The sequence below is a fragment of the Phyllostomus discolor genome, chromosome 12, assembly GCF_004126475.2.
Source record: "Phyllostomus discolor isolate MPI-MPIP mPhyDis1 chromosome 12, mPhyDis1.pri.v3, whole genome shotgun sequence".
Lineage (NCBI taxonomy): Eukaryota > Metazoa > Chordata > Mammalia > Chiroptera > Phyllostomidae > Phyllostomus > Phyllostomus discolor.
Window position 1 is genome coordinate 5,020,077 of NC_040914.2, and position 15,996 is coordinate 5,036,072.

Sequence of the window (15,996 nt, forward strand, 5' to 3'; positions counted from 1 at the left end):
AAGGAAAATCTTGGAGGACTCCAACAAAGAGCAACACTCTTACAGCAGGGCATTTTAACATCTCTCTTTCAAGAATGGATACATCTTCCAAAGAAAATATCAACAAAGATATTGTGGCTATGAATGACTCATTAGATCAAATGGACTTAACTGATACATATAGAATGTTGCATCCCAAGGAAGCAAAATACACATTCTTTTCAAATGCACATAGAATGTTTTCAAATTAGGCCACATGATAGGACACAAAAGAAACCTCAACAAATTCAAGAAAATTGAAATCATATCAAGCATTTTCTCAGACCACAAGGACTTGAAACTAGAAACTAACCTCAAGGAAAAAATCAAAAAATATTCAAACTCTTGGAGATTGAATAGCATGCTCTAAAAAATGCATGGGTTAATAATGAGATCAAGAAGTTTCTGGAAACAAATGAAAATGAACATACAACAGCCCAGAATCTATGGGACACAGTGAAGGCAGTCTTGAGAGAAATTCATAACAATACAGGTCTACCTAAAAAAGATAGAAACATTTCTTTTTTTAATATATTTTATTGATTATGCTATTACAGTTGTCCCATTTTCCCCTTCACTCCCCTCCACCCTACCCACCCTCTCCCACCCACATTCCCCCCTTTAGTTCATGTCCATGTGTCATAAGTTCTTTAAGCTTCTACATTTCCCATACTATTTTTGTCCTCTCTCTATTTTCTACCTATTGTCTATGCTACTTATTCTCTATATCTTTTCCCCCTCTCTCTTCCTCCCACTTCCCTGTTGCTAACCCTCCATGTGATCTCCATTTCTGTGGTTCTGTTCCTGTTCTATTTGTTTGCTTAGTTTGCTTTTGTTTTAGGTATGGTTGTTACTAACTGTGAGTTTGATGTCTTTTTTTACTGTTCATATTTTTTATCTTCTTTTTTTAGATAAGTCCCTTTAACATTTCATATAGTAAGGGCTTGGTGATGATGAACTCCTTTAACTTGACCTTATCTGAGAAGCACTTTATCTGCCCTCCCATTCTAAATGAAAGCTTTGCTGGATAGAGCAATCTTGGATGTAGGTCCTTGTCTTTCATGACTTGAAATACTTCTTTCCAGCCCTTTCTTGCCTGTAAGGTCTCTTTGGAGAAATCAGCTGACAGTCTGATGGGAATTCCTTTGTAGGTGACTGTCCCCTTATCTCTTGCTGCTTCTAGGATTCTCTCCTTCATTTTTACCTTGGCTAATGTAATTACGATGTGCCTTGGTATGTTCCTCCTTGGGTCCAACTTCTTTGGGACTCTCTGAGCTTCCTGGACTTCCTGGAAGTCTATTTCCCTTGCCAGATTGGGGAATTCTCCTTTATTATATGTTCAAATAACTTTTCCACTTGTTGTTTTTCCTATTCCCGTTCTGGTACCCCTATAATTCAGATGCTGGAACGTTTAAAGATGTCCTGGAGGTTCCTAAGCCTCTCCTCATTTTTTTGAATTCTTGTTGCTTCATTCTTTTCTGGTTGGATGTTCCTTTCTTCCTTCTTGTCCCTTCCATTGATTTGAAACCCAGTTTTTTTTTTCCATCACTATTGATCCCCTGTGCATTTTCCTTCATTTCTCTTATAGTAGCCTTCATTCGTTTATCTAATTTATGACCAAAGTCAACCAATTCTGTGAGCATCCTAATCACCAGTGCTTTGAACTGTGCATCTGATAGGTTGGCTATCCCTCAGTCACTTAAAAAAACTGGATCTGGGGCTTTTAATTCTGTTTGAGCCATCTTTTATTTTATCTTTTCCTTTGGTCTGGTTGCACCTGTTATGTATGAGGAGTGGAGCCTTAAGTGTTCACCAGTGTGGGGCACCTCAGTTGCTGGGTTGTGACGTTGCATGTGGGGCAGGGTCCAAGAGGGATCAATGGTGCCTGCTCCACTCTCTCTAGGACTTCAGTCCCCTTTGCCACTTCCCACAAGCAAATTGGGCCCTTCTGGTGCTGGCTCCCAGGGGGTGGGCTTATGTACTTTCTCAGACTCTGTGGGTCTCCCCAAGGAGCCTCCTGTGATGCTGAGAGAATCTCCCGGCCTCAATTCCCACAGGTGTTTTCAGTTGGTGCCTTTAGGCTTTGTTTCCTGGTGCTGGGTCCCTGGGTTGTGAGGTCTGTGTGGCTGTCTGTTTTCACTTAGTTTGCGCACGAATGTGTGGTTGTGGACAGCCAGCTGCCTTGCGCGCGCCTCATTGGGTCTGCTCATTGCCTCCCACGCCCAGGGTCTGCCACCAGTCTGTCAGCTGCCCCTGCGCTTCTGGGGTCTGCCAACTGCCATCTGTGCCCTGTGCACCCACATTTGCCAGCCACCACTTTTTCCTGCCGGGACCCCCTGACCTCTCTCCATAGGCCTCCGACTCTGCCCCTCCTTACTGGTCTGGATGAATGGTAGTCACACTTACATTCATTCATTTCTCTCAGTTCTGGTTGTTTTTTGTTTCTAAATTCTTGTTGTCTTTAGTTTTGGATGTGCGAGAAGGCATAGTACGACCGTCTATGCCTCCATCTTGGCCAGAGGTCTGAAACATTTCAAATAAACCTAACCCTACATCTACAAGAACTGGAGAAACAATAAAAATACAAAGCCCAGAGCGAGTAGAAGGAATGAAATAACCAAGATCAGAGCAGAATTAAATGACATACAGACCAAAAGAACAATGCAAAGTATCAATAAGTCCTAGAGCTAGTTTTCTGAAAAGATAAAGGCAACACTTTAAGCAGACTCCAAGAAAGAAAGAGAGAATGGAAATAAACAAAATTAGAAATGAAAGAGGGGAGATTACAACTGACAGCACAGAAACACAAAGGATTGTAAGAAATTCTGGTAAACAACTATATGCCATGAAGTTTGAAAACCTGGGTGATATGGTGTAGGGTAAGAGGAGGCAGTCTGGCTTCCTCGCCCAGGTGTCTGGGTAATTAAGAGGATCAGTGTTCCCATAGCCTTGGAGGGGCCTGAAAACCAGGGTTCTCATAGCCTTGAGACTGGGTCCAATAAACTGTTTCCATAACATAAAGTGGGCTTGCATGCACAAAATTGTTATGTTGTATTTTATGTTATGTTATATGTTATGTTATGTTATGTTTTATGTTATGTTTTAGCAGTTTGCTGGCTTTGTTCCCCTCTAGTACTTAAATGAGTAGGGGCTTCCCACTAAACATGCAGCTTGCAGTGTGTGTGGCTCACCCATCCATGAATAAAGGCATGTCAAGCATCCCCACAGTTCTGTGCATTTTCTTCCGTCTTCTGGAGGCAAGAGTAGATCTGCCCGGCCTTGATTGGTTTCAACACAATTGGCGTAGTGGCAGGATACCCATGGTACAGAAATGGGGGAGCCCACGGGATCTTCCGAGGGAAGTCTCGACAGGTGGACTGTCCCAGGGCATCCATGGCAACCAGTGGCAAGCCTCCTGACCTCACAGGCCCCTTCAAGGGAGTGGCCTGATGTCAGAGGCACCCCTGACACTGTGGAGAACACCCTACATGAGGTCGAGGAAACCCTGGAGTGGCCCAGTGTCCTTGCAGCCACAGGGTCATGGGCTGGGTGTTTCAGTTTTTTGAGCTGAGATAGAGGCTGTGCCCTGAGACACAGAGAAGCTAAGTGAGCTCCAAGGATGAGAAGAAGCCCTGGAAGCCAGGATTGGTGTCCTAGAAGAACTGCGAGAAGTGGAATAGCAATGCAGATCCCTGTCTCCTGCTGCAGTGGACGACACAGAGTCAGAGGAAGATAACATCAACCTGGAACCGTGTTCCTAAAAGGCCCGCCCCGTAATGATACAGAAGATGAAATCCCAACAGTCCATGGTGTTGGGGATACTGGTAGGCCCTGCACCAATGGTGGAACATACCACTTATAGGCCATATACACAAGCAGAGCTGGTTGAGCTCACAAATCAGTTTCACCAGCAAACAGAGGAGCCCTTGGCTATGTGGCTCTTGTGCTTGTGGGACCTAGGGGTGAATAGTATCATGTATTTGATGCTGAGATGGAAAAGTTACTATCTACCATGACATATCCCTCCCTGCGCCCATGGCTGTGATGGAGGCAGGGCTCACATTCTCTGATGGAGTGGGTGATGGCAGCTATCTGTACTGTCTGGGAAAATGCAGGTGATGTGCCATATACAGTGAGCAAGTGGCATTCTTTCACAGACTTAGTGCAAATCTTGCGGAAGTTGGCCATGCACCAGCCCATTCAATCATGATGATGAATGATGTGGAATATGAGGTCTTATGTGGCAGCATGTGCCCACTCCCTTTTCTGGTTCACTGATGGTGATTTTCATGCGGTAGGTTGGCCATCACATAAATGACGTCATGACTATGGTGACTAGTCTGAGAGAGGTGAAGTCTCGCTGCCAATGGAAAGCTGTTTGCATAGTTTCTCAGAGTCCCTCTGTTTCCTGGCTGAACATTGGCCCCATTCAGGTAACTAGAACACAGATGTGGTTAGATCTTTTAAGGGCTGGAGTTGATCACTCTAAGATTGACGGGAAGCCATGCATACCTGTTAGAGCTCTGGAAGCAGCTATGAGCTCACCGACACTTCCTGTGGCCCCAGAAGAAGAAGCTAACGGGGGAAGCTAGGAATATGTCCCAAGAGCCCAGAGAAGCCTGTTCGGTCCAGCTGCAAGATCATCTAGCTGTGTCAGCCTCCCGAGACAAGGGAGGAAATATCCTCTGGACCTTTGGCTAAAATTAACTCCAAGGTCCCCTATCAAAAGTTGGAGGTTACCTGTTACAATGGCAGAGGCACAAGAAGCATGTAAGACCTGTGTTGTCTGCTCGCAAGAGCATCCCCCAAAGGCCTGTGGGAACTTCTGGACAGGGAGTGTGGGGACAGGTACTGCTGACCTGGTGGCAGGTGGATGTAATTGGGCCCCTACCTAGTTCAAAGGGATGTAAGTATGCTCTTACAGGTGTGGACACAGCCACAGGACTTTTAGCTGCTTATCCCACATGGCACCCAGATCAGAAAGCAGTGATTGCTGCTTATGGGCGACCCCTAATTACTAAAAGTGATCAGGGGGCACATTTTACTGGGGCCATGGTACAACAATGGGCTCGGGACTTACACATTGACTAGAAATTTCATGTAGCCTATCATCCCCAAGCTGCTGGAATGACTGAATGGTACAATGGTCTCTTAAAGCAGGGCCTGTGAGCTGTAACTGCCACCCCTATGTTGAGGGGTTGGACTAAACGCTTGTGGACTGTCCCCTGGACTCTAAGGAGAGGAGTCAGATGGAGGGCCCTAATGAGAGGAGTCAGATGGAGGGCCCAGCAGTGCTCCAGTGGAAGCACTGCTTGCTTGGGCACTGCTCCACCAGACTGCAGCTCCAGTTCAGCTGCAGGTACAGACTAAGGATGCTTTGCTGAAACCAGGCATGGGAAAACAGAGGAATATTCTCTTGCCCACTCCAGAGTACCTGGAGAGAGGGCAAACAGCCACCTGCACATGGCCTTGGGAAGTATAAGCCACCCCCAAACACATGCATTGGATGGCTCTTGTGCCCCTTGGGGCCAAGGGGTGGAGAGAAACTTACAAATAGTGCCCTGGGTGATTGGGACATGGCTCCCAGTCTTACAGGTGACATATCCAAGGCCAGAAGACTATGAAATGCTTCTTCATGGCACCTCTGTGATTTCCCTATGGCCCATTATGAGTTCTCCACTGTTATTGCAAAACAATGCTGAACTCTCAGTTGAGGCACAAAAGGTCTGGTATTCATGCCCAGGAAGACTCCCTCTGACAGCCACTGTTTTATTGACTGACCAGAAGCTGACTTATATATTGCCAGAGGGTTGTGACTTGCCTTTACTGGTGCCTATAATTGCTCTGTCTTTTCACCCTTAGGGTGCAAAGTAACACCTTTGTGGACTGGGTTCATACCTATGCCTCAATGGCTAATGAATAAGCATACTGGGTCTGCATTGAACTCCCCGTGAGCATGTTGGCTGGCCTTCCATGGTGCATCTCTCCTGTTTCTGTCTCCAGTTGGACTTGGCTTCAGAACCAGTGGAACAGTGAACATCCCTTATGGAATGCTACCTGGACTGACATCTATACTGAGGTGAAGCAGCAGTGTGACTGGCCCAAGTCGTTAAGCTGCTACTCTGTATGGGATGACTTGGTGTACTTAACAGCTGAGGGCATGGAGCTAGCTGGACCACCTCCCCTTTGCATTGAGAACCCTGAAGGAGAAGCCCAGGTGGGCTGGACTCTGATTGGCCTGTGCCAGACTCAGACTTTAGCGCATTTCTAGGGACAGAGGATGATGCATGGGCTGCAGTTCCTCCTGGAGCTCTCTGGGTGTGTGGCCCGCATGGGTGGCCTTACTTGCCTGGACATTGGACTGGCTGTTGTACTGGAGGATGGCCTTATTGGCCTGCTTGAGTTCAGAAAACTCTTATAAGCCTGTCAACAAACTGGGAGGAATTTAAATCACAACACCAGGTAAAGTGTACCCCCTGGTGGTATTATCTGTTAGCTGTTTTTTCTCCTCAAGCTGCTTCTATAGTCACTGAGACTGAAATAACTGCTTTGGCTTTGCACAATGCTCATGCATTGAATGCTACACATGATTCCTTCAGCTTGTTAAATGAGGAAGTGTATCAATTAAGAAAAGTAGCATTGTAGAATCGTATGGCTTTAGATATGCTTACTGCATCCCAAGGTGGGGTATGTGCCCTAGTAGGTGCAGAATGCTGTGTATATGTCCCTGATGTCCACCACAATGTTAGTCAAGCCTTACGGGCATTAGCCTCTGAGACCTGTGCCATTGAACACCTGACAGGTGATTCTTTATAAGAATGGTGAGCATCCCTAACTACTGAATGGCGGTGGGTTCTTACAGTCCTGGGTAGCAGTGCTTGTGTTTTGCTTGCTTGTTACTATAGCCTCCACTGCTATTGTGGGTTATGGATGCAGGGTTCTGCCCTCCTCAAGGAGGGAACTTCACAGAAGATATCCTTGCATAGATTGTAAGGGAAGGAACCCAGAGGAGAGGATTCTAGGGTAAGTGGAGGCAGTCTGGCTTCCTTGCTCGGGTATATGGGTAATTAAAGGGAGCAGTGTTCCTATAGCTTTGGAGGAGCCTCATGAGACTGGGTCCAATAAACTGTTCCCATACCATGAAGTAGGCTCGCATGCACAGAATTATGTTATGTTATGTAAAGTTCTAGCAGTTTTCTGGCTTCCCCTAGAGCACTTAAATAAGTAGGGGCTTCCCACTAGTTACACATGCAGCTTGCAGCATGCATGGCTCACCCATGGCTCTGTGCATTTTCTTCCAACTCCCGGAGGAAAGAGTGGATCTGCCCAGCCTTCATCAGTTGCAACACAAATGGACAAATTTCTAGAAACATATAATGTTCCAGAACTGAATGAAGAAGAAGCAGAAAGCCTGAACAGATCGATAATAGCTGGCAAAATTGAAGCAGTACTCAAACAACTACCAGCACACAAAATCCCTGGATCAGACAATTTCATAGGAGAATTTAAAATATCATTTAAAGCTAACTACTATCCTCCACAGACTATTCCATAAAATCCAAGAAGAAGGAAGGCTACCAAATTCTTTTTATGAAGCCAGCATCATTCCAATCCCAAAACCAGATAAAGACACAAGAAAGAAAGAAAACTGCAGGCCAATATCGTATCGCTGATGAATGCAGATGGTAAAAATCTCAACAAAATACTGGCAAACTACATCTAGCAATACATTAAAAAGATCGTACAACATGACCAAGTGGCATTCATCCCAGGGATCCAAGGATGGTACAATATTCACAAATCAATAAATGAAATACATCACATAAACAAAAGCAAAGACAAAAATCACATGATCATATCAATAGATGCGTAAAAAGCATTTAGTAAGGTACAGCACCCATTTATGATTAAAACACTAAGCTAAGTGGGAATAGAGGGGACATTCCTCAACATAATAAAAGCCATATGCAAGAGACCTACAGCCAAAATCATATTCAATGGGCAAAAACTAAAAAACATTCCCACTAAGATTAGGAATAAGAAAAGATTGTCCATTCTCACCACCCCTATTCAACATAGTATTGGAAGTCCTAGCCACAGCAATCAGACAAGAAAAAGAAATAAAAGGCATCCAAATTGGAAAAGAGGAAACAAAACTGGCATTGTTTGCAGATGATATGATAGTGTACATAGAAAATCCTATAGATTCCACCAAAAAACTACTAGACCTAATAAGTGAATTTGGCAAAACAGTGGGATAAAAAGTCAATATTCAGAAATCAAAGACATTTTTGTACACCAACAATGAAATACCAGAAACAGAAATTAGGAAAGTACCTAGGAATAAACCTAACCAAAGAGGTAAAAGACCTGTAATCAAAAAACTACACAACACTGAAGAAAGAAATTAAGGAAGACACAAACAAATGGAAACATATACGGTGTTCACAGATCAGAAGAATTAACATGATCAAAATGTTCATACTACCCAAAGAAATTTGTATTCAATACAATCCCTATTAAAGTACCAATAGCATACTTCACAGATACAAAACGAACACTTCAAAAATTTATACGGAACCATAAATGACCCCAAATAGCTGCAGCAATTTTGAGAAAGAAGAGCAAAGTAGGAAGGATCACAATACCTGATACCAAACTGTATTACAAGGCCACTATAATCAAAACAACCTAGTATTAGCATTGGAACAGATACATGACCCAATGGAACACAATAGAAAGCCCAGAAATAAACCCAAGTCTCTATGGTCAATTCATATTTGACAAAGGGGGGCAGCAGCATAAAATGGAGTTAAAATAGCCTCTTCAACAAATGGTGTTAGGAGAGCTAGACAGCTACATGCACAAAATTGAAACTCGAGCACCAACTTACACTATACACAAAAACAAATTCAAGGTGGATAAAAGACTTAAATGTAAGTCATGACACCATTAAAGTCCCAGAGGACAAAATAGGCAGGAAAATCTGATATTCCATGCAGCAATATTTTCACTGATATGTCCCCTAGAGCAAGGGACATAAAAGAAAGAATAAACAAATGGGATCTTATCAAAACAAAAGTCTTCTGCACGGATAAAGAAAGCAGTATTAAAATGAAAAGAGAACCAACCATATGGGAAAACATATTTGCCAGTGATACCTCAGACAAGGGTTTGATATCCAAAATATATAAAGAACTTACATGACTCCACTCTAGGAAAACAAACAAACAAACAAAAAAACAAATTAAAAAATGGGCAAAGGACTTGAAGAGACACTTTTCCAAGGAGGACATACACAGGGTCTGGAGACATATGAAAAGATGCTTAGCAATGCTAGCCATCAGAGAGATGCAATTAAAACCATAATGAGATACCACTTCACACCATTGAGAATGGCCATCATAAACAAAGCAACAAACAACAAGTGTTGGAGAGTATGTGCAGAAAAGGGAAGCCTAGTGCACTGTTGGTGGGACAGCAGACTGATGCAACCACTATGGAAAACAGTATGGAATTTCCTCAGAAAACTAAAAATGGAACTACCTTTTCACCTGGCAATTCCACTGCTAGGAGTATATTCCAAGGAATCCTGCAACCACAATCCATAAGAACCTATGCACCCCAATGGTCATAGCAGCACAGTTTACAATAGCCAAGTGCTGGAAGCAACCTAAGTGCCCATCAGTAAATGAATGGATCAAAACACTTACACAATGGAACTCTATGCAGCAGAAAGAAAGAAGGAGCTCCTACCCTTTGCAACAGCTTGAATGGAGCTGGAGAGCTCTATGCTAAGTGAAATAAGTGAGGTGGTGAAATACAAATACCATATGATCTCACCTTTGACAGGAACCTAATCAACAAAATGAACAACAATATAACCAAAGACAGTGAAATTGAGAACAGGCCAACAATGACCAGAAGGGAGGGGGAAAGGAGAGAGGATAATGGGGGAAAAGGGTGAAGGGTTTACAGGAACAATTATAAATGACATATGGACACTAACAAGGGGAGTGGAAACAGGGGAGGGAGGTGGAGAGAGCTGGGGTGTGGATGAAAGGCAGAAAACTGTACTTGAACAACAATTTAAAAAATGTTAAAAATTAAAATAAAATAAAAGACGCTCAAGGAACTTAAAGAAAACATTATGTAAAAGAACATAGAAACCACTAAAAAGGACCCATCAGAAATGAAGTATACAATATCTGATATCAAGAGTACAATGGAAGAAACAAACAGTAGGTCAGATGAAGCAGAAGATCAATAATCGATTTGGAACACAAGGTAAAAAAACAAACATTTAATCAGAGCAGCAAAAATGAAAAAAAAAACAATTACAAAGAATGAGTATAGTTTAAGAGGTCTTTGGTACATTATGAAGTATAACAAAATCCACATGATAGGGGTACCAGAAAAAGAAGAGAGAGAGAGCAAGGAATCAAGAACCTATTTGAAGAAATAATGACTGAAAACTTCCCTAACCTAGAAAAGAAAAAGACACACAAGTCCAGGAAGTACAGAGGGTCCCAAACAAGATGAACCCCCAAAGACCCACGCCAAGACAAATCATAATTAAAATAGCAAAGAGAATTTTCAAAGCCACAAGACAAAAACAGCTACCTGTAAGAAAGCTCCCATAAGACTGTCAGCTGATTTCTCAACAGAAACATTTCAGTCCAGAAACAGCATGTAAATTCAAACTGATAAAAAGCAAGGACCTAGATCCCAAGAAGGCTGCAAGTAGCTGGAACTTTCATCAGTTTTCTCACAGGTATGGTTCAAATTTGCAGCTAAACTGCAGAGCAATCAAGTTGAAAAACCAGCTGAAGTGTAGCTGATTTAAAATTTTATAAACAGGAGCACAGAGGAAGATGGGAAGACAGAAGGATAGGGTAAGCCACCTTGCGCATGTGTGGCAAATGTGAAAGCCGAGGAATACTGCAGCAGCAGAACTTCTTCCCCATGGGAGTGTGTGGTCCTAGCCCCATACAGGGGCCCCAGTCAAGAGCAACGAGAGAGGGGAAGGGAAACCTGTGTAGCACCAGGTGGTGGGAATCAGTAGGGATTCAATCCATTTGGGAGACTTGAAGTGCACCATTCCAGCCAAGAAGTGAGCTCATTGTTACAAAACTAGGTTGGGAAGTTTGCTCAGATCTGTGACTACTAGAAGGGTCACATGGCACTTCAGGGCTAAAGAAAGGGTCCACTGGGTACAAGCAGCAGTGACTTTATGTGGCCCTCTGTTGTCTGGAAGAACTTTGGGCAGATAGCAGGTCAGAGTGTAACCTGTGAGGCTTGAGGAAGAGGGCTGTCTCGCCCACACTGAGCACACAGGTGCTGCCCCTCCCCCACCCGCTGAATCACTTGGTCTACCCTGTCCTGAGCTTAGTCTTCCAAAGCAAGGGTGTGATGTGCTGGGCTGGAAATTTGGGCCCTTTCTGCTTGGTTGGATGGCATGAGAAAATGGGACATTTGGCCCATTTGGAGGCAGAGTAGAGCTGGGAGCCTCAACCCTGCCCTGCAGTCACTGGTGGTGTGTGGACAGACTATAGTTCCAAGCGAGATTGATTTATTTTGGATCCCATTCTGCTTGGTTGAGTTGCCAAAAGGTGCCAGCGAGCCACACAGAGCTGGGTTTCTGAGACCATTTCACAGGCAGCCTTCATTCCTGGAGTCAGATAGCCATTCACTGGGCTCTGCAGCTGCATTGCAGGGAGGCACAGTGGGCTTTCATAGCGAGTTCAGCCTATGTTGCCACAGGAAGGAGAGGAAGTGCCCATTCCTCCTCCCTACAGAGTGCAAGCACTACCACCACCCTACCAGACTTTCTGAGTCACCCTTGCCAGGCCCTGAATACTCTTGCAAAGCACAGTTCCATGGAGGAAATCAGTTTCACTTTTATATACCAATAATAAACTCTCAGAAAGGGAAATTAAGAAAACAATCCCATTCACAATTGCTTCATAATGCATAATATACCTAGGAATAAGGTAAATTTAACAATGGACATAAAGACCTGTAATTGGAAAATTATAAGATACTGAATAAAAGAAATGAAAGAATATACAAGTAAGTAGAGGCATATACCATGTTCATGAACAGAAAGTATTAATATTCTTAAAATGTCCATACTATCCAAAGCAATGTATGGATTCATCACAATTACTATGAAGATACCAAAGGCATGCTTCACAAAATTAGAACAAATATTCCAAAATTCTATATGGTACCACAAAGGACCCCAAATAATGAGAGCAATCTTGAGAAAGAAGAAGAAAGTTGAAGGAATCACACTAAAATCAAACTAAAAGATTAATTTTAAACTTTCCAATCATACTCCCTGAAATAAAACTAAAGTAATCAAAACAGCATGGTACTGGCATGAAAAAAGACATATAGATGAAACAGTATCAAGAACCCAGAAATAAACCCACGCCTTTATGGTCAGTTAATATTTGGCAAGAAGAAAAGGCAAACACACAACAGGGTAAAGATATTCTATTCAATAAATAGTGTTGGGTAAATTGGACAGATACATAAAAAAGAAAAAAAGAAATGAGACCACCTTCCTATACCATACACCACAAAAGAAAATTCAAAATGGATTAAAAACAAATGTTAGACTCAAAACCATAAAAATCCTAGGAGAAAACAAGCAGTAAAATCTTGGAAATTTCTGGTAGCAATATTTTTCCTGATATAACTCCTTGGGCCGGGGAAACAGAAGAAAATTTCGTTAGCTGTTAGGATTTACAAAACGTCATCTGTATTACAGAAATCAGAGTGTTTTAAAACACCCAGATAATCAAACTGTGCAAATTTTGTCAATTTTCTATGTTGTTAAATTACATATTTAACTATTTTTGATTTTTCCATTGACAAATATTTACTGAATATTTTCTTATAAAGTATCAGGATTTTTAAATGTCTAAATTATGGTCTCTTCCCACAAAGTTTACAATCCCCTTGGAAAGGGAGATGCCTGTGCATTAAAGTTGAAGATTTTAGTTCAGTAGGTTCAGGATCATGAATTTGAGAGAGAAAAAAAATGGCTGTTTAAGCTGTACCTACATTGTATCTGAGGTAAAAATGGGATGTCCAAATTTAATTGAGGCCATGAGCCACAGGACAAAAGATGGTAGATAGAGTTAGCTACATAAGGGGTTTTATACACACTAATAAAAAAAAAAGTAGAATACTGGCACAATCTGTAAGTCTTACTCCCTAAACAGTAAGTATATTTGAAATGTTTTTTAAAAGATCAAGTTTAATTACAGCTTTCAGTTATCTCTCTTTGTGACCTTCATTCGCTCAGGGATTTTCTAAATATCATTGGCTTCCTAAAGACAGAAGAATCTATGTTTGAAGGGTATCAGGAATATTTTAGGACTGTACCTCAAGCTCAATCCACTTCAAACCACACATCTTTGCTACTTCCTCCAGACAGATACCAAAAATCCAATCTGGCTGCATTAAGTGTGGGAATTGAAGGAGAGAGGATGGAGAGCAGGCATTGAGTGGGGGAGATGGAAAGGTTTCCAGTTATGTCCAGAGGATGAATTATTTAATCAACTAAGTCAGCGGAGAGTTTAAATTCAGAAACTTAGAGGACATTATTGGCAAAAATTAGATTTCTGGAAAAATTTCTGGCACTATTCCAAAAGCAGTCCTTAATTATCATAGGAATCATTTAGTCCATATTGAAGTGGGGGGAAAAATAAACATGCATCCTAATTTGATATTATGTAATTTAACATCACCAGGTACAGGAAGCAGTAGCAATATTTGTGTGAAATTGAGGATTCCTTCTTCCGGTTACATTTTTCAAAGGTTGTTATTACCTGTAATTTTTTTCAAAGAACAAAAAAATAAACTGAATTCAGCTATACATTATTTTTATAACTGACACACACACACTTTTATTCCTGGCTTCTCCTACTCCATATTTTTGTGAGATTTATCATGTTTTTGTGAGAAGCAGTAATCTGCTATTTGTTTTATTGTTATGTAGTCTTCTATTACATGTAATACTATAATTTATCCCTTTTTCTGATAATCTTCATCTATGTTCTTTCCAATGCTAAGCTATTTTAACATATATTCTTCATTTTATCATTGATCAAAACAAACCATCAGAAAAGCTGTATTTATCAACTATAAGAAGTCATACAATAATGTCTTCATTGACCTAGGTGCCAATGAAAAGTTTACTTCTGCTAAGAAATGTTCATTTTCATCCTTATGTACAATGAAAATTATGTCATGAATTTCTGGTCTGGTTTGCTTTACCTATAATAATGAAACTCAAAATTGAAGCCCAACTTTAATGTCTCTGAATGACTGGTTTTCTGCATAACCATATATTAACTCTTTCCTGGTTTTAATCTTCTAACTCCATTTCCTCTGAAAATATGTATCTATGTAATATTTTCCAATTTACTGCATGGATTACTGCAATCCTCTTAAACTACACTGTAGAATAAGGCAAGGAAAAAATACAGTATTTAAATTTTACCTGGGACTCAGTCATTTCCTCTTCTTTCTGGGAATGGGCAGAGCCTGAGAAGGCAGAGCTGGAGAAGAAAATAAAAGCCATTAGGCCAGGCTTGTTTGTGGTTTCAGAAACATGCCACTCCCAACAGACTAAGGTAACACTGTAACAAAATGATTTGGGTCCGTCAGAAAGACCAACAATATTCATAACACAGAGGTGCTAATAACTACAAGGATGACTGGTGTGATCATGTGGAGCTTAAGTGAAAATGAATAGGAGAGCAAATGTGGAAGAGGAGATGTGAAGGAATGGGAAGGAATAGGAGACGTCCCATGAATTTATCCACAGCTCTGCAACAGAGAATAAACAGTTCACATGGAGCTAGCTAGCTTCGTGAAAGCATATAACCAAGAAAATTATAAAACTGGCAAGAACCTAAGGTATTTTAGTGTACTGAAACATTTAAAGAGAAACATTTAAGTACCAACTACATAAGAATTTAACCAAAATGGCGACTAAATGGTCATTTAACCAAAATGGTAACATAATTTATATTTTAAGGAAGGAGTAGAAAGTTTGTGTGTGAGAATGAAGTGTATCAGAGACATTGGCAGTGCTGAGTTAAATTCTTATTTTCCACAGTAAAAAAAAAATCACTAATTTTTAAAGTGTCAAATAATAGCAGAATAAACATATGATTTAGAAAAATAGAGTAAAACCAAGAAATTAACGATTAGAAATTGGTTCTCTCTGGAAATAGGAATTAGGAATGGGGAGAAAAGGACAGAGTATAGTCAAACCTCAATTCTCAAACATCTTTTTTTTATTTTTAGTATATTTTATTGATTATGCTATTACAGTTGTACCGTTTCCCCTTTCATTCCCCTCCACTCTGTACACTCTCCCACCCACATCCCCCACTTTAGTCATGTCCATGTGTCATACTTATAAGTTCTTTAGCTTCTACATTTCCCATACTATTCTTACCCTCCCCCTGTCTATTTTCAACCTACAATTTATGCTATTTATTCTCTGTACCTTTTCCCCCTCTCTCCTCCTTCCACTCCCCTGTTGCTAACCCTCCATGTGATCTCCATTTCTGTGGTTCTGTTCCTGTTCTAGTTGTTTGCTTATTTTCTTTTGGTTTTGCTTTAGGTGTGGTTGCTAATAATTGTGAGTTTGCTGTCCTTTTACTATACATGTTTTTTTTTAATCTTCTTTTCTTAGATAAGTCCCTTTAACATTTCATAAAATAAGGGCTTGGTGATGATGAACTCCTTTAACTTGACCTTATCTGAGAAGCACTTTATCTGCCCTCCCATTCTAAATGAGAGCTTTGCTGGATAGAGCAATCTGGTATGTAGGTCCTTGCCTTTCATGACTTGGAATACTTCTTTCCAGCCCCTTCTTGCCTGCAAGGTCTCTTTTGAGAAATCAGCTGACATTCTGATGGGAACTTCTTTGTAGGTGACTGTCCCCTT

The 15,996-nt window shown here is 41.3% G+C and overlaps 1 protein-coding gene across 2 annotated transcripts in view; it reads right to left on the reverse strand.

Annotated features, from left to right (window-relative positions):
- ZNF569 (zinc finger protein 569) overlaps positions 1–15,996 on the reverse strand; it is a 66,599-nt gene that overhangs the window by 30,782 nt on the left and 19,821 nt on the right. For both annotated transcript variants that reach the window (XM_036012910.1, XM_028529708.2), the window contains exon 2: positions 14,537–14,594. In XM_036012910.1, coding sequence (XP_035868803.1) covers positions 14,537–14,594 — 58 coding nt within the window. The remainder of the gene's footprint in view (positions 1–14,536; positions 14,595–15,996) is intronic.